Source organism: Grampus griseus, assembly GCF_964374135.1.
Source record: "Grampus griseus genome assembly, chromosome: 13".
Classification (NCBI taxonomy): Eukaryota; Metazoa; Chordata; class Mammalia; order Artiodactyla; family Delphinidae; genus Grampus; species Grampus griseus.
Window position 1 is genome coordinate 70,230,729 of NC_139007.1, and position 25,692 is coordinate 70,256,420.

Here is a 25,692-nt window from a genome sequence, read left to right on the forward strand (position 1 = left end):
TGACGTCCATTTCATTTGGGGTCAACATATAGGACTATTGCTAGCTGCTGTATAAAACTGCATGATTTGGGAAGCACTAGCCCTACTCCTGCTGTGAATAGGGGCTATTCCAATAGGGGGTGACACTTCAGAACCTTAACTAACACCCCATTCTGCCACCACAGCTTTCACAAGGTAGGAGAGCACAGCTCAAGTCCTGGTTGTTACGACGGTGCAGAGTGATGCCATCTGGGATAGAACCTTGCTTTCCACCCCCGGTTCTGTTCCACAACCTCAGCATTCGTGGCTCAGGAAGCAATAGTTTCCCCACTGGAGTGAGTCATGGACCCTCCAAGCACTGTGACTGCATTTCTATGATATGGTGGCACAGTAGCTCTGAGCCATGATTTGCAGCATCCATATTTTACCAGGATAAATTGCCTTAAGCATGTAACCATGGCAGTTATCCTTGGAATTTTACAAAGGCCACGTCTTTAGATGTGAGGCTAGTGATCAGGAAATCAGCCTCAGATGCCCAACCCTCCCCTATAAGTCCAGCATTATGTCTCACTTCCTCAGCAAGAAAAGGGTGAACCGAATTAAGACGTATACGATAAAGTACTGTAAGGTGGATGTAAGAAATATACCTAAAGCAAAATGACATGGAAAGATTAGCATTAACAATAAGAGGGGCTCAAATCCTGGAGAAAAGGGAATCACAATGGGATGAGCCCCACTATTTTTTTTCCTCAAAGACATTTATTAATTCAAGGCATGGAAATTAGAAAGCAAGCACAGAGTAGTGGCCTGGAGCTTATGTCAGTTTTTCTGGGCTGAAGGGAAGGAGGATATTGTCTGGGACTGCGAAAGCAGCCAGAACTTGAACCCAAATCTCAGAGTAACTACAGAGAAGTGATCTGTAAATTTTGCATTCAATTTTATTTTGAGACATTTGTCTACCTCCTAAGCTGTGAGTGTGAAGCTTTTGCTGCTGAGCAAATGAGTAAAAAGCAGCAGCCTGGAAGCTTAATAATTGAGAAAAGATTTCAAGATGATAGGTAGAGAATGGGATTCAATGCACACCAAGTGAAGGGACCTTGCTAAACACTCCAGACTTTTATAGTGCCTCAACATGGCTACAGAATTCCACATTGAGTAAGAACAAACCAAAATCACACCAGTCCTGCCAAATCCTAAGACCCAGTGTTGATTAGGTCAAATTCATCTTGTGCTCTGCCTGTCAAAAGGCAATAAAATCCTCCTCTCTGGATGAAGACATCATCATTTAGAACGTGTATAAATTTTTATATCCAGCATATATCATACAATCAAAATTTACCAGACATGAAGAGAAACAGAACCAAGTGACTAAAAATCAAGAGGAAAAATCAGATAATAGAAACAGATCCAAAGGAGACTCTTTTGGAATTGTCAGATAGGGGACTTTAAAATTACTAAATTAATATTTGCAGGGAAAAAAGCAATGTGAGAGAAATCCGGAAGTCTAGTACAGCTCCTGAAAAAACATCAGTTTGTCTTTTAAGGACTCATTTTTCCATCATTTTGACTAGATGTTAGGGTGCCTTTATCGTCATTTGAATTATTCCAGTATCTTAAATTTGACAATAAACCACATGCTCCAGATATACATAGACACTTGTTATGTTTAACGCTTAGACAATGCCCTAAACATATACCCTATTTCTCAAGCCACACCAGCATTAGGGTAAACACATAATTATGATGAAAATCACAAAACAGTATATTTTCCCCTGTGCCTATTAACTGAGGTGAAATTTGATTACGTTTCTTTTTCCCATACAGGTAGTTTATGTTCCTTTAGCATTTTGTTTGTAATCCTAGAAATTGTCGTGTTATTTCTTGTAAAGATCCCCCCATCCCCTACCATTTTATGAGCTATGAGAATTTTTACATAGCAGCTACCTGAAGTCTCTCTGACTTGCTAGACTGCTTGCATATGGATATCATTCTTTCTCCAGAACTCACTAATTGACCCATAGTTGGGGCTCAGAAATTAAAGAATTAATTGCATTCTTGAGCATTTATCCCAGAAAAATGGAAATTCACATTCACACAAAAACCAGTAACCTATACACAAATGTTCATAGCAGCTTTATTAGTAATAGCCTCAAACTGGAAACAGCCCAGATGGAATTCGATGGGCAGGTGGTAAACAAACAAATATCCATAGCATGAAATATTACTCAGCAGTAAACAACAAACTATTGATACATGCAACAACTTGAATGGATTGAATCTCCAGGGAATTAGGCAGAGCGAGAAATAAAGCCAATCCAAAGGGTTATAGACTATATGGTGGGTTCCATTCATATAACATTACTGAAATGGCAAAATTATAAACGTCAAGACTAGCGATTGCCAAGTGGTAGGGATTAAGCACAGACTGGGGAGTTGGAAGGTGGGTGTGGCTATAAAAGGGCATAAGAAGGATCCTTGTGCTGATGGAAATGTTCTGTATATCTTGGCTGTGTCAGTGTCAATATCCTGGTTGTGTTCTATAGTTTTGCAAGATGATACTGCTGAAGAAATTGGGTAGAGAACATAGGAACTCTCTGTATTATTTCATGCAATGGCTTATGAATCATGATTATCTCAAAATAACAAGTTTAATTAAAACAATAAATGAAAGTCAGATCAAAGGTACAGATTTCATTTACATATCATCTTTTTTATGATTCTAACTGAAAAATAAGTAAATACTTTTCAATCTTCTCTGCTCAGATTAAAAAAAAACATTTTCAGTGGAAAATGTGGCCGTATCTGGCCCATCCAAAATCCCCACCATACCTAATTCACATTCCCAAGCCACTCATGCTTGTTTGGATTGCTTCCTCTGCAGTCAAACTGCTACTCATAATCAAGGTTTCATTAATTAAATACAGTATTGTTAATTTCAGTATTCTCCAAGTACTGCATGAACTCGCTCTGAGAACAAACACACAAATTACTCTAAATGCTTATTTATTGATCAGATCAATGCACGTATTCATTTTTATTAGATAGAGTTGTTTTTGTTTTAATAAAACTATATGGAGAAAATACTCAATACGTTTTTTATATAGCATTTTTTTGAAGACCCTGAAGGAAAGATTGAATTACCACCATCATTGAAAATTTATTCCTGGAAACGTCCACAGGATTTTTTAATTAATCAGGTAAGAGATATTTTTACTATTATAATACGTATTAACTATGAGATATAATATCCTAGTTATGAAAATTTGCATTTTAAAAGCTGTTTAGGGTAATTTTTTCTTGGTATTTAGTAAGAAAAAGTAATTACTTTTTGGACTTTAAATTAGAAATAAATATTTATCGATATAGTTTATATTGGTTTCCAAGAGAATAATGAAATTTTGTTCAGGGTCTCAAGTTTCCTTCTTCTCTTCATGATGTCAAATTTTAACCTAAAATGTTGCAAAAATTTATTCCTTAATTTCTGACAGACTTTCTCCTTTCTGCTTCTTACATGGTGTAGGTCTGTTTACTCTAGTGTTAATAAGCATTTATTTTCAAGCCCAAGAGATCTGCACTTGAATCTCTCTATTCCATCTATAAGTACAGAGTTTATATTCCATGCAAATGAAGGATATGAATTCCATGAAGTGAGTGTTGTAAGTTTGAATAAGTAGGAAAGTTTTATACCTTTTACTCTTTTAGCATACCTTAGTTCTGGAATATACACTTGTACTAAAAATAAATTGATTCATTGTTGTTAATGACACTTCCACCTGTATTTATCGAAATGCTGCCATTCATCCCCTTACCTCTCCTCTCCCTCTGCACTGACTCCTTCTCTTGATCCATCATGCTGAAGTGTGAACCAGAATAGCCCAAACTGAAAGTCTAGCTAAGCAGGAAAGTTTTAGAATAGTGCTTGTCAAGTTTTAGTGTATGAGACCACAGTGATAAATACATTTTACATTGAGATTCATTAAATATGGACATATATAGGGCTTCCCTGGTGGCGCAGTGGTTGAGAGTTCGCCTGCCGATGCAGGGGACGCGGGTTCGTGCCCCGGTCCGGGAGGATCCCGCATGCTGCGGAGCAGCTGGGCCCGTGGGCCATGGCCGCTGGGCCTGCGCGTCCGGACTCTGTGCTCTGCAACGGGAGAGGTCACAGCAGTGAGAGGCCCGTGTACCGCAAAAAAAAAAAAAAATATATATATATATATATACATATATATATATGGACATATATAAAGTTTAGACAAAAATATTACAAAACAATAATGACCTTTCTATATGAAATTTACTCTATTTCATTATAGTCCATATATATAAAGATATATATATATATATATATATATTCCTGATACATCTTATAGATATATCTATGTGTGTATATATATATATAGTCCTGACCCATTAAATGATTTCATGATTCACTAAATACTTGCAACCCACAATTTAAAGAGCACTAGAAACATACCTCAGAACACTAAGTAAAATATGAAGTCAAAGGACATGATTTAAGTCAAAGAGAAGCTAACTTACTAAAAAACTTAAAAGCCTAAATTTAAGATATCAGAGTCAACATGGACCATTCCAACCAAGGGGGTTCACAAGCCCTAAGAGCAGAGTGAATAACCAGATTGGTTTATTTCTGAGAACCAGATATTGGTGGCCCAGGTCCTTCAATATTGATTATATTAAACAGATGTAAGATGTCTAAAACTTTGTCTTGCCCCAGGTATAGGTGTAGGGGATAAAGATGCTAAAATACCATTGCAGAGACCTCTGTCTTAATATTTGTTGTCTTTTAGAAACTTTCAGTTCCTCCTTTTCATTTGTCAGCAGATGACTATTGTCTAACCCGTCAAACCTTAGACATCTAATACATATTTAATCTGTAGTCAATTTTAATGCATTTGGTACATACTGAAAGGTATAGGCATTTTAGAAGTGTTGCATCACAATCAGACAAACCAGAATAATATATATATATATATATATAAACATAAAGTTATATATATGTAATTTTATAAATTATATAAATTATGTTTATAAATTATGAACATAAGAGTCAATTCAGGCCTTCAAGGTAGTTTTAGGTAAATTTTTCTCAGACATAAAAATATTTTATTGAGTTTTCAAGATGCTAGTAATACAGATGATTGAGAGTAATTGATGGCATTAGTTTCTACAAAAATCTAGTTTGGGGGCTTCCCTGGTGGCGCAGTGGTTGAGAGTCCGCCTGCCCATGCAGGGGACACGGGTTCGTGCCCCGGTCTGGAAGGATCCCACTTGCCGCGGAGCGGCTGGGCCCGTGAGCCATGGCCACTGAGCCTGCGCATCCGGAGTCTGTGCTCCGCAACGGGAGAGGCCACAACAGTGAGAGGCCCGTGTACCGCAAAAAAAAAAAAAAAAAAAAAAAAAATCTAGTTTGCTAATCAAAGCAACTTTCATTTTATTTTGATATGTTAAATATATAAGGTTGATATTAATTGTAACTAATTTTAAAAACTGTTACAAGTCATATTTTGGTCTAAATATAAAAGGTGGTCTAAATATAAAAGCAAACTTAGATATATACCAATTAATTAATGACCACCATATTAACTTTAAAAGACATAGCAATATTTAAAGTTGAGCAAGATTTTAATAAGCTGTCTCAGCTAATATTTTTTATCCAAGATGAAGACATTTTTCTAGCTACCAGATGTTAACTAAACTTCAGGTTTAACTTGAGTGGTTAATTTAAATTTCAAATCAGGTTTTAAACTTTCAGTTTGTGAGTTTATGCATGCTAAATTTATCTGCATATATCTTACAACATTTTATTATATTTTAAAATACTGTATTTTATAGGTATTACATTATTAAATTAATGTCACCTACAGCTCTAACAGGGTTATCTTACGGAATAATATGCTTATTTTTTTATTTCTTCTAATTCCTCCGGTTGTGAGAAATGAAATCGAGTTTGGCCTGTTTGCAGCACATGAAACTATTTCATTAAGCTACATTTCCTTTACTTTTCCTAAATAGTAATCTCTCTCTCTCTCTCCCTCTCTCTCTCTCTCTCTCTCTCTCTCTCTCTCTCCCTCTCCCCCTCTCTCTCTCTCTCTCTCTCTCTCTCTCTCTCTCTCTCTATATATATATATATATATTTCAGGCTCCAGTGGTTGTGAAAAACGAAATCCTGTTTGACTTGTTTTCAGCAAATGAGCATTTACTCTGCAGTGAGGTAAGTAGGGGAGTATCAACCTAAGAAAAGCCTGGCTGCAGAATGCCTTTGGGACCCGCCCTTAAGCAATTCCCAGTCAGTCAGTTTCATTGCTGTCTTGCTCACCTTTAAGTTCTGGTATAACTGAATATTTCATAAGCCAGACACTCAAAGAGGAAGAGAAGGCTCTTTAATTGAGTAGAGAGAGAACAGGTGGGGAAGATGTTAATATTAGCACTGCTTATGCCCCTGTTCTCCCGCCCATGGACCAGGGTAGCCCAGTACACACCATCTAGGCATTTCTCCTGCGGATCCATGTGCCTAGCAATTGACATAAAGTTGTTGCCAGTCTGGCCCTACATCATGTCCAAGAGTAAGGTGTTCGGTGTTGTTTGGCTTGCTAATGTGGAGAAATCGGGGTGCAGCTCAAATGCAACACCTCATTGAAACAAACCAGATTTTCAGTGCAGCAGTCTTACAGCACGTGGGAACACACCTCCCCACTCTCCACCCGGGGTTCTATCCATCAGAAGCAGACCTGTTCCACTCCCCTAAGGTAGTTACATCAGAAACAGGCTTTTTGATTATTTTCTCCTAAGGTCCAGTCAGAGGAGTGGGGCATAGTCATTATCCATTTAAACATTTTGTCTTTCTGATCTTTAACATCTTGACCAATATTAAAATCAAAATATGTTTTCTTCAGCCAGGTTGTACTGATTAGTATAAAATTATCTCTGAATTGTTTTATGTTTTATGGTTTAGTCTAAAATACGCTTATTTTATGAATTCTAAACCTACATAGACTTTAGCATATCATTTTTCAAGGGAAGTGTAAAATATTTATGTATTGAAATATAGTTGATTTACAATGTTGTCTTAATTTCTGTGGTAGAGCAAAGTGATTCAGATATATATATATATATATATATATATATATATTCTTTTTTATCTTCTTTTCCATTATGGTTTATCCCAGGATATTGAATATAGCTCCCTGTGCTCTACAGTAGGACCTTGTTGTTCATCCATTCTGTATACAATAGTTTGCATCTGCTAAGCCCAAACTCCTACTCCATCCTTCCCACATCCCCCTTCCCCTTGGCAACCACAAGTCTGTTCTCCATGCCTGTGAGCCTGTTTCTGTTTTGCAGATCGGTTCGTTTGGGTCATATTTTGGATTCCACAAAGGAAGTATAAAATAATTCGGTAGTAAAATCTCCAGGTATACAGGAGGATATCTGATTTGTCTTTTTCAACTTCACCAAACTTTAAGAAATTTTCTAGATAACCAAATTAAGGAAAACATAAATCTTACGATGTTAGTCTCAAGTATTTAATCTCCTTACAAACCAGGCAGTAAAACATACTCTGAAGTTCAACTCTCCACTGTTCCTTGCTGCCTGTTGAAAACCCTGCAGTTGGGAGCTTTACTTGGAGCACTTCTGCACCTGCAGATCAACACATGAATATGAGACTCAGAGTAAAGTGTGTGTGTAATTTTAATTCTTTCCCATGTCTCGTTGCTTGTCTAATTGGTTTTATAGACTTAAAGGGATCATTTCCTTCTCAAACTTCTCAACATTTACAGAAGAGTAGCTCAATCCTTTATATAATGTTAATTCCAAAATAAAATCATCATTGCTCTCAGAAACATTGTCTCCCTCTCTCCTCCCTCCTTTTCTGTCACACACATGCACGCAACTAATGTGGAGGTCAATGTCAAATCACTGACGTTTACTCTGGAAGACAGCTCTTAGCTAAGACTTTTTAGCTTGTATTATGACTATATTTTTTGAAAATAAAAGCAAGATCTATGACCATTCTGTAGGTCAGAAATCAAAATGTGGGATATACTACATGTAGAATCTAACATTACCACTGAAAGTAGATTTCCAACTGTTCTCCCCACCCCCTTTCAAATTACAGTGCCAACAACTGAAAAATAACTAATGAACTCTACTGGCTTTTATCTCTAGCTGATGAGATGGATTATCAGCGAAATCTACGCCATGTGGAAGATATTCAATAGGGGTGCTTTGAACAATTATATTAAAGGGACTGCAGGGGAACCTCCTCTTCTGGTCTGGAAGCCCTGGGAACACATTTACTCTCTGTGCAAGGCTGTGAAGGGTCACATTCCCTTGTTCAATAGCTATGGAAAGTATGTTGTGAAACTTTACTGGATGGTAAGTTTGTGTTCACATGCATTAAAAATTTGTGTGTCTCTCATATTGAAATATAGTTTTCTTACATGCCAATAATGAAGCTAGTGGAAGATGAGGCAGTTTACGAAGGCTATCCGCTGAGTACCTACTGGGGGGATGTCCTGCATATGTAATTTGAGATTAAAAACAACACAGTTGTATCCCCTGTGATGCTAGTCCCCTGTGCTTTTTAAACTGATGCTGCGAGGACCATGGAGGGGTGGCCCTCTGCTGCCTCACCCGTCCCAGGTAGGCGGGCTGGGTAGGCAGGTGGACGCACAGGGCTCTCCCCTCTTTGATGTGGCATCAGGGTCATGGACAGGAGAGAGAGCTTGAGCTTGAGCGTGGTGCAGTCCTCTCTTGGTATATGCTACTGACAGGCCTGATCCGATCCGTTTTTTGTCCTGAACTTGAGATGTGTTTTAGTGTTAGCAAATCTCACTCTGACACAGGAAGTATTTTACCTCTGCCTGAAAAGAAGCAAACGGGATAGTAAGAAGCACAAATAGAAAATTCAAAACCTCTTAGTTAATACGGCAAAGTAGACCCGCACCACATTTAGCAATGCTAGGTTACATGAAACACCTTTGGGTTCTTAATGGTGGAATGAATGTTCTTTTCTAAAGGCCCAGAGTCACAGGCAGGCCCAGCCACATGATTTGCAGAGCGTTTTGTTCAAAAATTGTTAAGGATTTCAAGACAGTGATATCAGCACTTTAAACAAAGCATGAGGTCCTTCTGAGTGTGGGCCTCCATGTGACTGCACAGGTCACATACCCATGAAGTTGGTCCTGGTCACGGAGAAAGAATCTTTGAACATTTGAGGGCATGAGGAAAGGGGATCGTTCCATTGTGTATTTCTAAGAACATGACTTTTTCCTTAATGAGCCGGAGCCATCTGTCTTCCTGGGATGGGGACTGTTGAAAGGCCAATGCTTAGGAATTAATAGGATCACCTCAGTGGGAAGGTAAAGAAGGTAATCTTAGCCTCTGATACCCAAAATAGGAGTTTTGTTGTTTTTGATAGTCACAGAAAGACCTTGAAAGTCAAAACGTTGTTAGGAGAGAACATAACTTCCTAATTTCCTTTATCTTCGCTGCTTACCAGTCAGGAGGCAGGTTTGGCCGAGTAGACTTTAGAGTATTAAGTGTGTTCGGAGGAGTGACAGGGAGGATATGGCATTAAGAGCGTGGGTACACAGAGGACAGGTTGTAGAAGGAAAGTAAACGCGGGAGGAGTGACGAGGTCGGATGCCTGGGTGTTTGGATCCACTTCTGCACATTTGCCTAAACTTGAGGTGGGACGAAGTTCAAAATTATTAAGACTTTTAAAACAGCATAAGCAGAACATTAAACCAACCCTGTTAGTTTCTCCCCCATCACCCTCCTCTCTCTCTGCTTCCTGACATCCTTCCTTCTTTTCCAATTTCCTCCTGGATAGGGGTCGACGTTTATTAACAGTATATTCCATTTTGCAAAGAATATGTGATTTATTTCTCTTTAACTGTACTGCTTCCTCGGAAACCCAAACCTACCTAGATTCAGAATTTTTTTTTAATGTATTTAGTCCAATTTGGAAATGTCAGTCTGCTGCCGTCATTTAACCTGTGATAGTGTAGTCCTTGAGCGAAGAGGTCTGGGAGTCAGAAAGACTGAACCTCATGTCCAGTGGCTTCTTCTGGTTCCTCTTTGGTCTCACCTGAGGAATGGCCTGTGAGGGATGCTGCTAGACTGCTGAGCACTGAGTGATTCAACTGATTCCGTATGAATTATTTTGCAGGCCACTTGCTGGCACTCATCACTGAAGTGCATGGTCGTATTCATGCTCACTGAGACTTGACAGAAAGCTTTGCTGGCCCTCTGCATTTCTAGAGCCACTCGTAGGGCCACATGGGCCTCTCAGGGTTCCTTGCACGCAAAGGCAAAGGGACCTCCTCTCTCAAGAGAACAGGCATGTAATATATCATGGTACAAATACAGGTGACAATAAAATGTGGTAATCACGTAAAAGAACGTAGCAAAGGTCCTGACAAATAGTAGACTCTCAGCACTATTAGTTTCCTTCCCTCTTTTCCTGTGTTCTTTCCTTCCTTCTCTCTCTCCCCACTGCTGCCTCCAGTTGTGGAAGCCAAAGAGATGGTTTGTTCTTCCTCCTGCCCCTTGGTAGAGCCAGGGGAAAAGCACATGATCGGCTTCCCAGACGCTCTCTTGCCCAACAGTGGTTCTTAAGTCAAGATGCAAAAATAGAGGGGATGCACAGTGATCATAGGCAACGCTCTGCCTGATTCTCCTGAAATACGACTTTGCTGTGGTTCCTTTGCCCAAACTTGCTTAGTTCTTCTGGTATCCCATCAAACGTGTACATCCTTTATATACTTCTTAAATTGCCTATATCTTGCCTACTTATAAAACAGGTTATTTAAAGTTTTGTTATGGGATTGTAAGTGTTCTTTTATATGTTGTAGGTAATAATATATGTGAATATAAAGGAAGCATTTTTTAAATTGGTCTTTTAGCTATGTGTCTTGCACCCAACGGAGACTTGTAATTTTTATGTAGTCAATTATGTCATTGTTTTTCTTTACAGAGTCTAGGAATTTTTATCATTTAAAGTAAGATACTGTTTCAAGAAAACAAAAAATATTTCCCCTTAGTTTTATTTTAATGTCTGGATCTTTTGTTTTATCTACTGTGAGAAATGAAGAACTGGTTTATTTTTTATTCCAAAACCTCAGCCAGTTGCCCCAGCATTACATACTGAATCTTCTACCTTTTACCCACTGATTTTAAAAACCATTTTTATCATAAACTAATTTCCAATTTGACTGTGTTTGGTTTTGGATTCTATTTTCTTTCACTATCTTCCTTATCCTATTCAGATACCATATTGCTTTAATTATTATGAATTTATAGTTTGTTTTGGTTTTTTAGAATAAAATCCACCTAATACTCTTATTTCAATGTTTTCTTGGTATATATGTTTTTTGAGTAAACATTTTTTCTAATATTTATCTTTGAACACATAATTATTTATCCCTTATTCTATATATAAAAGGTATGTTTTTTGAGTAAACATTTTTTCTAGTATTTATCTTTGAACACATATTTATAATTATCCCTTATTCTATATATAAAAGGTATGTTTTTTGAGTAAACATTTTTTCTAGTATTTATCTTTGAATACATATTTATAATTATTTATCCCTTATTCTATATATAAAAGTTATGTTTTTTGAGTAAACATTTTTTCTAGTATTTATCTTTGAACACATATTTATAATTATTTATCCCTTATTCTCTATATAAAAGGGTTAGTCCTCATCATTGTTTGTTTTTTTTTTTAATACAGTTTCCTCTCTCTTGAGTATTTTATTTTGATTCATCTTTCATTCAGATGGAGTATGCATTCCAAAGTTTTATTCACTTAGAATATACATGTGATTTATTTGGGGTAACTTAATATTGAGGTCTATTTTCCTTTATGTATGATTCTTATGTGAATGATAATTTGGTTACATATGGAATACATAGATAACAACCTTTCTGTTTTAGAATGCCCGAGTATCTCCTGGGTTTAGTGTTTCAGACACTCATTCTGAGCCTTTACTCTCCACCCTATCTGAAACCGTGACACTCTCTCCCCTGTCTCTGCTTCATTTTTCTCTATAGCACTGAGTATGAAGCATCCAGCATCCCATCCACTTAGTGTATTCATTAGTATATGGAAATATATATAAGAAGCTATTACCTTATAGATGTTTTCTTTTTCCAGGTCTTTTGTCCAAATATATATTTCTTGTTTTCACAGTTGGTCCAATCTGCAGTTCTTTTTGTAAAGTAAATACACACAAGCCAAATTACAACACTGTACTGCTGGTCCTCCTCTCCTTTGATGCATTCTTCAAAATTGGGACTGTAGTCCTAGAAGGCTATAGAAGAGCACTGATAGCAATGATAATAAATAGATAGACAGATGCAATTGTTAAAGGGACCAAAACAAGAACTTTGCTGTTTCAGAGGCTGTGTTCATGTGATAGATATGGCTACCTGGTTTTCTGGCTGGTAGAAATCTGTTCTCTCTGGGCTAGGAGCAGACATTTCTACCTCTCTCTCCCTAATTCCCAGATGGTGGGGCTGAGTCAACACCTCTTTGCAGATGAGGTGTAATAAAGTATTAGAGTAAATTATTTCCGACAAGATAAAGTATATTGCTACTTTCTTTTCTTGTCCCTTTCCAGACACACAATTTAATTTTTGATTTTTTTCCTCTTCCAATTCTAATTCACTATTTACATGTATATCCTTTGGTTTTCACTGCAAATATTTAATAAAGGTGTTCGTAAGAATATTCTTTGTTACCCTCTACTGCTTGATTCAGGATAATGTACTGGAGGTACATCCTCTACCCTACATCTATTTTCCTTCCACTTTCCCATCTTGTACACCTTAAGGCATACACCTCACTGTTTGTTTTCTTCCATTTATTGCTACCTTCTCATTTGTTTCTTATTGGACATTGATTTTTTCCTTCTCTGCCTTATTACATATATTCTCCCCCTTTCCTGTTGTCTCTTGAAGCAATCACCTTAGTCATTTCTTCAAAGTAAACCAACCAATGAGAGCCTCTAGGCATAACATTTAAAGTTCAGATTTTTACACCAGCCTATTGTTTCTTCTGTAACAGTTTTTCCATTTTTTCCAGTTTGGATTGTAAGTAAATAGCCTCAAGTTTCTTTGATGTCAATCAAAAATTTATTGGGTAGCATAAAAACAGTATTATAAAACAGAGGTTTTCTCTCTTCCTTCACCGGGCAGTGATAACACTGCTACTGGGCCACATGTGGTCTCCTCAGGTGCTTTTCAATGTCAGCATTCCCTGGGCTCCTTGAAAGAAGCAGTTAAGTTATTGCTCTCCACTTCAGATACGTATTGCTCTTGGCAGCCTTTCTCTGAGTGCTTTCAGTTATCTCTGAGTAAACAGAGAAACTCACACCTTGACACCAATCCTTTTCCCCTGTTGCCATCTGTCTATCCATATAAAAAACATATTATCTTTTATTTCTGATTAACCTTTGTTTAACTTATTAAGTGCTTAACCCTTTAAGCACTATATTATCGTAGAATTCAGAGTTCTCAAACTGTGGCGTGCAGAACACGCCAGCATCAACATCACCTATCCTGTTTCCCATACCCCCCACCCCGCGGTCTCTGGGCGGAGCCTGCCATCAGCATTTGAAACAAACTCTCTCCCACCCAGTGACATGCCATGACAAATTATTTTTCCATCCTTCAGTTACATTTTTCCAAAATGGAAATGTTTTTGTTCTCAGTTCATTATTATTAACATTATATATGCTTTTATTTAAAAAATTCAAACATTATTAAAATGTTTAAATTAGCCAATGGAAGTTCCCTATGACTCTACCTACCCAGACAATCATAGTAAATGATTTCTGTATACCCTCCTAAACTTTTTTTTACAAATATATGTAAACCTACTATATATAATCTCTACCGACAGTAAGATCATACAGTACTCATCATTCTGTATTTTTTTTCCTAACCACGGACATTTTTATGCTAATATTTATTGATCTACCTTGCACTCCATTGTTTAAAGATGACAATAACTATAGTTGACCTTTGAATAACATAGGTTTGAACTGCTCAGGTCGACTTATAAGTGTATTTTTTTTCAATAAATACAGCAGTATGGTTATGATCTGCCCTTGGTTGAATCCTCAGATAAGGAGGGTCAACTATGGGACCTGAGTATCCCCAGATTTTGGTATATGTGGCTGATTCTGGAACCAGTCCCCCACAGATACCAAGAGATGACTCAATACGTATTTTGCTAATTTCATATTGACAGACATTTAAGTTATGACCAGTGTTTTACCAATACAAACAATGCTCTAAAATAGCGTCTTCGTGTATATATTTTTTCCCATTTGTGTGACTTTTCTCAGCTTTCTACATGTGTAATTTTTCTGTCAACATATATGCAAATTCTTAATTTTGATAAGTATATCCAAGTTACTCGTGTATTTTGTGTGTAATTTATATTTGATACAGTTGGGTCTTGTCCGCAATTTTGTCTACTCTGTTACTTGTTACATTTTATACATTTCCTTTTTCTGTGCTCTTATTCATTTCCTGAACATTCTGTAGGATTCCATTTTGTTTATCTCTGGTGTTTTTTTTTTTTTAACTATAGTTATTTACAATATTGTATTAGTTTAAGGTGTATAGCAAAGTGATTCAGTTATATATGTATATATATATTTTTTTCAGATTCTTTTCCATTATAGGTATTGAAGATGTTGAATATAGTTCCCTGTGCTACACAGTAAATCATTGTTTTTTATCTATTTTATATATAGTAGTGTGTATCTGTTAATCTCATCCTCCTAATTTATCCCTCCCCCTGTTCCTCTTTGATAACCATAAATTTGTTTTCTATGTATGTTTCTGTTTTGTAAATAGATTCATTTGTATTATTTTTTTAGATTCCACATATAAGTGATCTCATATAATATTGGTCTTTCTCTGTCTGACTTACTTCATGTAGTATGATAATCTGTAGGTCTATCCATGTTGCTGCAAATGGCATTATTTCATTTTTTTATGGCTGATTAATATTCCATGTATATATGTACCACATTTTCTTTATCCATTCATCTGTTGATGGACATTTAGGTTGCTTCCCTGTCTTGGCTATTGTAAATAATGCTGCTATGAACATTGGAGTGCATATATTATATCTTTTAGAATTAGTATCCCTAGTGTTTTTGAGTATATCTCTTTGTATAAATTTTTTTGTAGTGGTGGCTCTAGGGATTAAAATATACATGCATAGCCTATCACAGTCCATTAATATCAACATTTTACCTCTTAAATTGGACTATAACTGCTACCTTTTAGGCCCCTTTACACCCCTCCCTCTTTAGTATCATTGTCTTAAATGTTTCTTGAACACATATTGAGACCCTCATGAAAAATTTTGCTTTTAAATGTCAAAAATAATTTTAAAAGCTCAAGAGGAAGCTAATACTCTATCATTTAGCAATGTGCTTACTCTTTCCTTTGCTCTTTCTTTATTCCTAATGTTCCATTTTTTTTTCTTTTTTTGCCTTTGAAGAATTTCCTTTTGCCACTCTTTTTGAGCCAGTCTCCTGGTGACAAATTATTTTATCTTTCCTTTACCTAAAAATATTTTTGTTTCACTTTTATTCCTAAAGAATATTTTCACTCAGTACAGAGTTCAGGGTTGACAGTTTATTTCTTTCCGCATCATGTGCTACTTTCTTCTGGCCTCTGTGGTTTCTGGGGAGCAATCTGCTGTTCTCCTATCGGTAATGTGTCTTTTCTCATTGGCTGCTTTCAGGCTTTTTTCTTTGTCTTGTTTTGTAGGATTTTGAATTTAACATGTGTAGATTTCTGGGTGTAGATTTCTTTGGAATTATCCTGTTTTGGGTATTCTGAGCTCCATAAATCTGTAAGATTATGTTTTATGATAAATTTGGGAAGTTTTCAGCCATTATTCCTTCAAACCTACTTCAGCCCTACATTCTTTGTCCCTCTTTTTTTTGGACTCCAATGACTTGAATGTTATATATATTTGCATTGTCTGAGGCTCATATTATTTTTTCAATCTATATCTCCCTTATTGCTCATAATTTCTATTGATATAACTTGCAGTTCACTAATTTCTGTCATTTGCATTCTGCTATTAAGGGGTTTGTTTGTTTATTGTTTAATTTTAAATTCAAAATTACTATTTTTTCCTCTTTCATATTTTCTGTTTCTTTGCTGAGATTTTCTATTTTTCATTTGTTTCAAGAGTGTCCATAATTACTTGTTGGAGCATTTTTATAATAGCATATTTACAGTTCCTACCTAAAAATTACAACCTCTCTGTTATCTTGATTTTGTGGTCTGTAGATTGTATTTTCTCATTGAAATTGAGATGTTCCTGGGTTTTGGTATGATGAGAAATTTTGGACAGTTTCCTGGACATTATTTGTGTTATGTCTTATGACTGTGGTTTCTAATTAAAATTTCTATTTTAGCAAGTAGTCAGCCTGTTTAGTTTTGGAATGCACACCCTGGATCACTTTTGTGGGCTTTGTTTCAAATCTCAATTTAGTTTGTAACACCTGTATAGTGCTATTCTGTTACCCAGAGGATAGGACTCCATCCCACAATCTCCTTATCACCACCTGAGGAGGGGGAAGTGTGCTTCATTACTGCCTGGGTAGGGTGTGGAAATAAGAGTTCCTCCAATAGGTTCTACCAGGCCAGGCACCTCCTCTTTACTGCAGGAGGAGGATGGAAGTCAGTTCTTCCCACTGACTCTTCTGGGGAGAGAAACTGCTTTGTTAACTTCAGAGCAAGTGCAGAAGTCAGAGCTCTACCCTGAGTGGGAAGGTACCACCTATTACTGCAGTAGAAGTAGGGAAGTGAAGTCAGAATTCCATAGCATTCATATAATTATGACCATTCAGGTTTTTGCTGAAATCTCTGTCCACTTATTGCTCTTTTCTTGATCTTTTGTAATTGTGATTTGAAATTGTGATTTATATTATTTATAAAACAATTTTTTCATTTTCCTTTCAGGGTGGTCATAGGAGGAAGAGGGTATAAATATATGTAGCCATTTAGTTATTGTGACCTGGAATTGAAGTACGGAAAATAATAAAATTTGAACATGACTGTATTCTAAAGTATCTTTTATTAATCTGTGTTTATCTTAACAAAAAGGTATCTTTCTTTACAAGCATTCTATAATTAAACATTGTGATGGTCTTTTAAAATTACGTGGCACTAACACAGTAAACTCAGTAAAAATGTCCAATATACATCATTTACATGCAGTGACAAAAAAATACCAAATCCAATAATAATTCAATGCCCTATGATGAGGTTTCAAAAATTATTTGTGTTTATGTATACATAACATTTCATTTACTCATAAATTTAAAGGAGACAACTAACCAATGTATTAATATCAGTGAAAATTATAACCTTAGTCAAATTATGTTTTAGATATGTAATGTTGAACATTCATCCTTGTGTATTTTTATGTAACAGCTTTATTGAGATACAATCCACGTACCATACAATTCACCCATGTAAAGTATACAGTTCAACAGTGTTTAGCAATCAAAGCATTCTGTATTGAAATATGTAATCACTGATCAGCTGGAAGCAGATGATACTTGTTAAACTGGTATAACAAAGTTCTTATGGCTACTTAAAACTTTTCCTTTGTAGGAATCCAGATAGCCCCTTTGAAATTTTTTTTCTGAAAATCAAAGTGTAAGAAGGGACCTACTATTGCTATTTTTTACTGTGGTAAATTATACATAACATTTTAAGCATTATAAATGTACAATTTAGAGACAGTATGTACTTTTACAATGCTGTGCAATCATCACCACTATTTATTTCCACATTTTCATCATCCCAAATAGAAATTCTGCATCCATTAAACAATATTTTCTCATTCCCCTCTCCTCCAGGCCCTGGTGGCCTCTGTTATACTTTTTGTCTCTATAAATTAGATATTTCCTGGTACTTCATGTAAGAGGAATCATACAATATTTGTCTTTTTGTATCTGGCTTATTTCACTGTGTATTCTTTTGGGTCGTTTCACTTAAAATTAGAAGAGAGAGTAGCTAAACACCTGTGACTTTAAACCTGTCTTGCCCTACATCATCCATAAGGAAATAAAGAAAAAGTCATATAACCACTAAATAAGGCAGTATGAGTTCAGTTACAGGTGTCATAAAAAGAAAGCATTTTTCACCCTATTGTTCCTATCTACCTGGGAAAATTATACTGTTCCTTGAATCTTGAGTTCAAATGTCACCTTCTTGTGAGGACATCCCCCAAGCAAAACTAGTCACACTTTCCTTTCTGGTCCTAGAGCATTTTAAACATATTACATTTTATATTTGCCTATATGCCTTCCCTCACTAGTCTGTAAGCAATTCAATGGTATAGATATAAGCCATGTGTTACAGATCTTTGGGTTCACAATGCTTGCGTCACTGCTGAAATATTTCTTGGGGGAAGAAATGAATTCAAACTAAAATTTCACATGTAAAACCAAAGTTTAAAAAAATATTTGAGTTCACAATCATTAATTTTATCGTTTACCTCAAGCTTTTAATAATGAAATAATATATATACAGGTAAGTATATAATGATTTTATTAAATAAATTATTAATTAGCTTTATGTTAAAACATAGATCTTTAAACAGGAGTAGGAGTAATATGGTAATTGGAAGTATAAGATCACTGAGGATATAAGGATAAAAAATAATTACTAAAGTTACATTTGCAGAATTTGCATTATGACTGTATTAAGTTATTTAATCATGTCCAAACTTTCCATGATTGTGTGGTATTTTGGTTTTGCTATTTGAAACGCTTCAATTTACTGCATTATGTAGGATGGGGCACCCTAGAATGTGCTAAAAGACCTCATAAATAATCATACTATTGATATAGATATAGGCATGCTATAATTACATTAAACAATAAGGTAAAATGCTCAGACAGAGTAGTATTGAATACCAGTATGTCAGTCATTAGATGTAAAATGCTAAAATAAAATTATAAAACAGTAAATAATAATGTCAGCAGTGTACAATAATGTATGAGAAAAAATAGTGTTAATCACTGATAATATATTCCTTTCTTCTCATCTTTAGGGTTGCTGGAGAAAGATAACTATTGATGACTTTCTGCCTTTTGATGAAGAAAACAATCTATTGCTTCCAGCTACAACCTGTGAATTTGAACTTTGGCCAATGCTTTTGTCTAAAGCTATCATTAAGCTGGCAAATGTGGAGTAAGTAGAATAAAAAATTATCGCTCACTTGTATAAAAACAAACAGGCAAACAACAGCAACGACAACTGTAGTTCTGTATTGCATAGCTTTATTTTTCAAAAACTCAATTTTAAGAAGCCTTTTCTCCAAACAATGTAAACTTTCTAATATAAAAATAAATATGCCAAAGCCACTGATGTGAAATATTGCGTTAGCCACAATAAGACAAAGTTCCTCCAGGAAAAATACGAAAAACTGATTCTACATCCAGTGTTTCCTTATAATGAATGGAAAGTCAGTCATGGAAAATTAATCTTCAGCTTAATGAGAGAAAGAAGTTGTTTTGTAGGGGAAACTATTGGTTCATGTAAATACTGAATAATGTACACTGGAATCCAGTTAAAGTTTTAGGCTCTGTACATGCAGCAATCATTTACTAATCTTGAAGCCCTGAACTCTTCTGAAGGATGTCAGTGTACTCCTCATACTTTTGGTAACATTGTTCCTTTTTATACATTCAGGATGAAAATTACTCATGTTTCCTTCAATATTCTTGTGAAATCTGCTTGTGTCTTATATACCTGCATGCCTTGTAAACTGCAGACATGTATGGGACATGTCTGCTATGTTTATTCTCTTAGCTTCCACTTGTAGAGACCTGTGGTCCTTCCGTTCTGGCCTGAATGATGCAAAAAATCTTTGATGCCTGACTTGCAAATGCATGGCAGCTGTGTGTCTCTGCTCAGTGGGAGAATTCTCACACACAGTGCACCAGCTTGAATTTGACACCCTTCCCCCTCCTGCAGTGTGTCACCGCTGCTCCTTTAAGAGGCCACTCCAGCCATTTGCTCAAAGCTCAGCCCCCTCCCCTTCTATTATTACACATAGCGCTGTCAGTCAGTAGCCTGGTCTGATTTTTTGTGGATTTTCATTTAGCTCAGCTTCCTTTTTCTCTCCCAAAGCCACACAACGAAAACAACCCCTCCTACTGCCATCCTTTTCATCTCTCTTTTCTCTTACCAACCCTCAATTTTCTATTGGAAATTTGTTTTACCCAGCTTGCAACACTTAATTGCAATCATTTTTAAAAGCTCAGCTCAGATCATTTTAGGTAGCTGAATACTACCAAGTGTTCAAAATGGTGACAACTATGTTTGTTTATTTTTGAAAGAAAATAATGTTCCTAATTCTCAGACCTAACTTGAAGTTCTGAGAATTAGAGCCGCAAGGCCAGTGAAGCAGTAAATGTGTGACCTGGATAATTGGAGGAGCATTTTATCTTTCTTAAAGCTACAGTTCAGTAGAATTTTGTAGCAACTTGAGTAATAGAATTATTGTTATTTTTGAAAAATAAACAAATCCAACTTGAAAATAAAGGACCAGACTTAATGTAAGACATTTCTTAGGCTTACCAGTGGAAATCACTACATGGTCCAATTTATATTCGTCCAAAAGTTTTTCTCAGATTTTATAGTAGATAGTAAATATTTTATGGGAGTTTTAGCTTTCTACATTAAAAAATTAATATTTAGTAGTTATTTAAATACCACTAGGAAATATGCAAAGGAAAAAGAGTTACTTTTATGGGGTTTGCACCGTCACATCCTGAATATTAATATGATTATTCAAAGAGGAGTTTAGACTGTGAATTATCCCACAGTCTAAGATATTAGTTATCTTAGACTTAGCCTATAACTTAGTTATATCTTAGACTTAGACTATAACTTAGTTATAACTAAGATATTAGTTATCTTTGAGATATATAGACATATCACAATTTATAATCTGTAAACTAGAAGCCAGTGTAAATTTTTAAATGATGGAGCATGTGACTAAGATAGTAAGATTTCTTTCTGAAGAAAAAGACATGTATGCCGGTCAATACCATCAGTCATCACCGTTGGCATAAGGTGGACTGAAGCTCTGATTCCTGAGCAAAACATAGATATGGCATTTGTGTGTGTTAATGAAAATAGACTAATCACTTCAGAAAAAAAATTTTTAACAAAAGGATTAAAATGAGAAGAGCAATATTTGATCAATCACGGCCTCATTTGACTTTATGCTATGGTGGCAGATCCACTCTTTTGTACAGGATAGAATGGATGTTTCTGGTTCTCTGAAATTATCTAAGGATTTTATTAAAGATGTCTGATGCCCATCTTGTCCTGCCATGTGTGAGACTGACTTAATACACAGCCTCATAGGAATCTTAGAATAATTACCGAAACTAGAAAGATGAAGGACACTGCCCTATTTTTAAAAGACCATGATAATATATTGAATATATAGAATAGATTATATATCATCTATATATATTTCCCGATATATAATATGTATGGATATGTTTATGACGTTATGCTTTATATATATGACATTTTAAAATAAAGCTTGTGGGCTTCCCTGGAGGCGCAAAGGTTAAGGATCCGCCTGCCAATGCAGGGAACATGGGTTCGAGCCCTGGTCCGGGAAGATCCCACATGCAGCAGAGCAATTAAGCCCGTGCCACAGCTACTGAGCCTGCACTCCAGAACCAGTGAGCCACAACTACTGAAGCCCGCGCACCTAGAGCCCGAGCTCCACAACAAAAGAAGCCACCGCATTGAGAAGCCCGAGCACCGCAACGAAGAGTAGCCCCCACTCGCCTCAACTAGAGAAAGCCCGCACGCAGCAACGAAGACCCAACGCAGACATAAATAAAATAAAAGAAATACATTTATAAAATAAAGTTTGTAAGCATGTTTTGTAATAGATATGAAATTTTATCTTTGGATCTATTTAAGTGCCTTATCAAAACAAGTCATCTGACTGTTGGAAAAGTATATTCTTGTGCTCTAATGTATAACCAGTAGGACCCCTACATTTATTATTATATCACTGCTTATTAGAGATTCCTGTTTTTTATAGACCTCTCTCTGTTTTCAAATGTTATTGACCATACTATTGTGTATTTGCTTTTTTAGCATCCATGTAGCGGAGAGGAGAGAACTGGGAGAGTTCACAGTGATTCACGCACTCACAGGATGGTTACCAGAAGTCATTTCTCTCCAGTACGTTTGACCATTAAGTACTCATATATTTTTTTCTCTCTTCCCCAGTAAGGTTTCTTTAACTAAAATATTCTTAGTTTTTAAGAAAATTTTAAAAATTGTCACATTTTACAAAATGTTTGGAGAATAACATGTTATAGTATTATAAAAAATTCCTTGAGAATACCAGGATAAATTCTGTTTCCTTATATATAGTAAATTTAATCCTTAAATATCTGAATTACAAATATTAAAACAATGTTAATTATTTATTATGATAAAATATTTACAGGTGTCCCTTTCTACTTATACACTTATTCAATACAGAAAAGTACAAGCGACTTTTAATTAGCTACCCATACTAGGGAATGAATAATATTAAAATGCCTATTAGGCCTTAAGCACTTTAATATATTATTCTAATTAACACCCACAGTCCTGAAAAGATTATCTTATTTAATTATCCATATGACCCTATCAGCTAGGTGTTATATGTCATTAGAAATGAGAAAACTGAAGCTCAGAGTGGTTGAATTCCCTAAAGCTGTGTACATTGTACCTGGAGGTAATATTTGAATGTAAATCTTTCTGGGTCCAAAGCCCACCGTCTTTCTCTCATATGATTCTAGATATATAGATATTGTTTGTCTATGTTCAAAGAGAGAGGATTTAATTTAATACTTACTTAAAATTTCACAAATATTTTTTGTTTCATGAATAAATGTTATAGCCACATAATTTGATCATATTACCATTGATACTGGAAATTAATCAGGTTAAGTACATAAAAAATAATTAGATCAATAGATCTGAACATGCCATCAATCCAGATGCTGAGTTTTATAAGATCAAATCCACAGTACAGTTATCAATTTGGATCATCTCTGATCTTTGGTGTTAGAAAGCTACCATTCCCAGTGTCCAGGTTAAAGGAGACTGAAGACAAGTCCTAGTGACTTGGATTCTACCACCTAAAGCGTCCTTTCAGCAGGATAAACTAGCCATTGTTTAGTTCAAAGAAAATATATTTGCAGGGAAAAAAATGGGAGGGTAGACAAACTCCTCTAAGGACCACTTTCCTGAAAGAGAGCTGATTTTGCTTTTTACCTTTGGGAAAGGTCCAGATAGCACCCTTTTAGATCGTCTCATGGAAAATCCTTTTCTGATATCTAAGAGAAGAGGATATTTATTGACATGATATGGTCAATGTTAGTGGAGAGAAATAAAGAGAGAATGGGGTTTATAAGTATGGACTTTTCTAAATTTTTATCTTCAGTGTTGATGGAATGCTTAAAATTTTGCCTTAATTTTCCCTGCAATAAATAAACCAGAGACGTGAAAACATCAGAAGTCTATCAGAGGGTGGTAAAGAAACAGGAGATCAAAATGATTTGTGACTAGAAAAGTAGTAAATTAAAAATTGGGAATTGTCTCTTGCTAGAATCATACAGTGAAATCATACATGAAAACTGAAAACACTATTCATATACTTTCATGATTATAAGACCAGTTTATTTCTTTTGTTTTAAAGACTTTTTTTTTTATATAGACCATTTTTAAAGTCTTTAGTGAATTTGTTACAATATTGCTTCTGTTTTGGTTTTCTGGCCATGAGGCATGTGGGATCTTAGCTCCCCAATCCCGCACCCCCTGCACTGGAAGGTGAAGTCTTAACCACTGGACCACCAGAGAAGTCCCAAGACCAATTTAATAATTAAATGAAAATTTTGAAGGATTTTAGATGCTCAATTTGCATCAATTTATGGTTGCTTATAAAATGTCTATGAAAATGATATAAGGGGAAAAAGCTTGAGCTTTGGTGTCAGAACTATATAGCTAAACTTACATTCTTATAATTCCAATTTCAAGCTGTGTGAATTTTGCAAGTAATATAACATTTTGGGGCCCTAGTTTTTTCATATGTAAAATGCAGGTAAAAACGACCTGTCTTATAGGGTTGTTCTCAGGATTGAGTAGGTCAGAGTGTCAGAAAAAGTAACTGATGTATGGTAGAGACATAATTAGTGCAAGTTTCTTTCCCTCTAATGAGTATCACTGTATTATTTAATATTATATAGATATATGTATGGTAGTTAATAATCAACCTTTGGAAACAGAGAAAAGTCTAAAAAAATGAGACTGACTCAGATGTTCAAGTTTATCATTTTACTTCTAAATGTACCCAGAAAGTAAAAGATATATACTCTCTTTGATTTATGTCATGATTTGTAGGATTTTTTGTTATGAACATTCTGCTACACTATGCATGTAATTTAAAATTACAATTACACTATAAAATCACAGTGTTAACTCATGTGTATATAAGTGTATAATTTTAAATGAAAAGAATGTCATGGAACAGTATAATAGTGATTGTCAAGAAATGTTTAATTTGAAATCACCATCTGCCAAGGATGCAGGTGGAGGTCACGTATGGCATCATGGAGAAAGTTCTGACTTGATCTGAGCCTTTACCATTGACTGGGTTTGATTTGAGGGGACGGAAGGAAAGGGACAGGGAAAGCAGGAGAACAACATGATCAAAGCCATGGCATGTTCAGAAGTGGGATGTCTCTCTTCCTACAAAGGATTCGATTGTGCAGAGACAGCCCCTGAGGGGCTTCGCCTGTCATGGTCATGGTTTTACAGAGGTCCAGGAGAATTAGAGTACTCAAGTTTCATACTTGTGTTCACTACTGACTTTTTCCATATGAAAATCAATTAGGGTGAAAAGTGTTTTGTGGCATCTTCAACAGACAGCCTTTCCCTTCCCTCTCCCATAGAAGTACCAAAGGGAGACATTGCTCTATTTGCAACTGTTGACCTGCCTCTTATGTTTTCCTACAGTTAGCACTGTTTTATCATTTGGAAAAAAAAAAACACCTTCTAACTCTCCGTATTATACTAGAAATACAGAGTGGCTATTAGAAGTCTGACAATTTCAAATGAAGAGATGATGCTTTTCTCCACAAATTTCTCTGATCTTGGTGTAATTCATTTGTGAATAGAGCGCTCCACCACCCCATATTTAAGCCTAACTGTCCAACATGTTGTATAGTCTCATCCTTTGGTGTATGAATATTTCTTTTTCACAGCATAACATTTTTTACATTGTAGGTGGGAAAAAACACAGGGGTTTTGGATTCAGAAAGATCTATTTTAATCCTGATTCTGTCATTTGGTAGTCTATCATTTGTGACTGCATAAAATTTATAACCTCTTAAACTTCAATTAGGATTGTACTACCTATGTTGCAGAGCTGTTATGGGGTTAAATGCAAAAATGAAAACTGTCTTGGCAACCACTAGCTGGCCACCCACATCTTCATTCTGTTTCTCAAATGTGCTAAACTCATTTCCCTTAGGGTCTTTACATGAACTGTTCTTTGTTTATGCCTGGAATGATCGTCCATCAGATATTTACTTG

At 35.7% G+C, this 25,692-nt stretch overlaps 1 protein-coding gene across 2 annotated transcripts in view; it reads left to right on the forward strand.

Moving 5' to 3' along the window:
* Positions 1-25,692, forward strand: part of ADGB (androglobin) — a gene marked incomplete at both ends in the record, with an annotated part of 169,012 nt that overhangs the window by 32,301 nt on the left and 111,019 nt on the right. For both annotated transcript variants that reach the window (XM_082669389.1, XM_082669388.1), the window contains 5 exons: positions 3,084-3,176; positions 6,140-6,211; positions 8,167-8,376; positions 19,118-19,257; positions 22,201-22,287. In XM_082669389.1, coding sequence (XP_082525515.1) covers positions 3,084-3,176; positions 6,140-6,211; positions 8,167-8,376; positions 19,118-19,257; positions 22,201-22,287 — 602 coding nt within the window. The remainder of the gene's footprint in view (positions 1-3,083; positions 3,177-6,139; positions 6,212-8,166; positions 8,377-19,117; positions 19,258-22,200; positions 22,288-25,692) is intronic.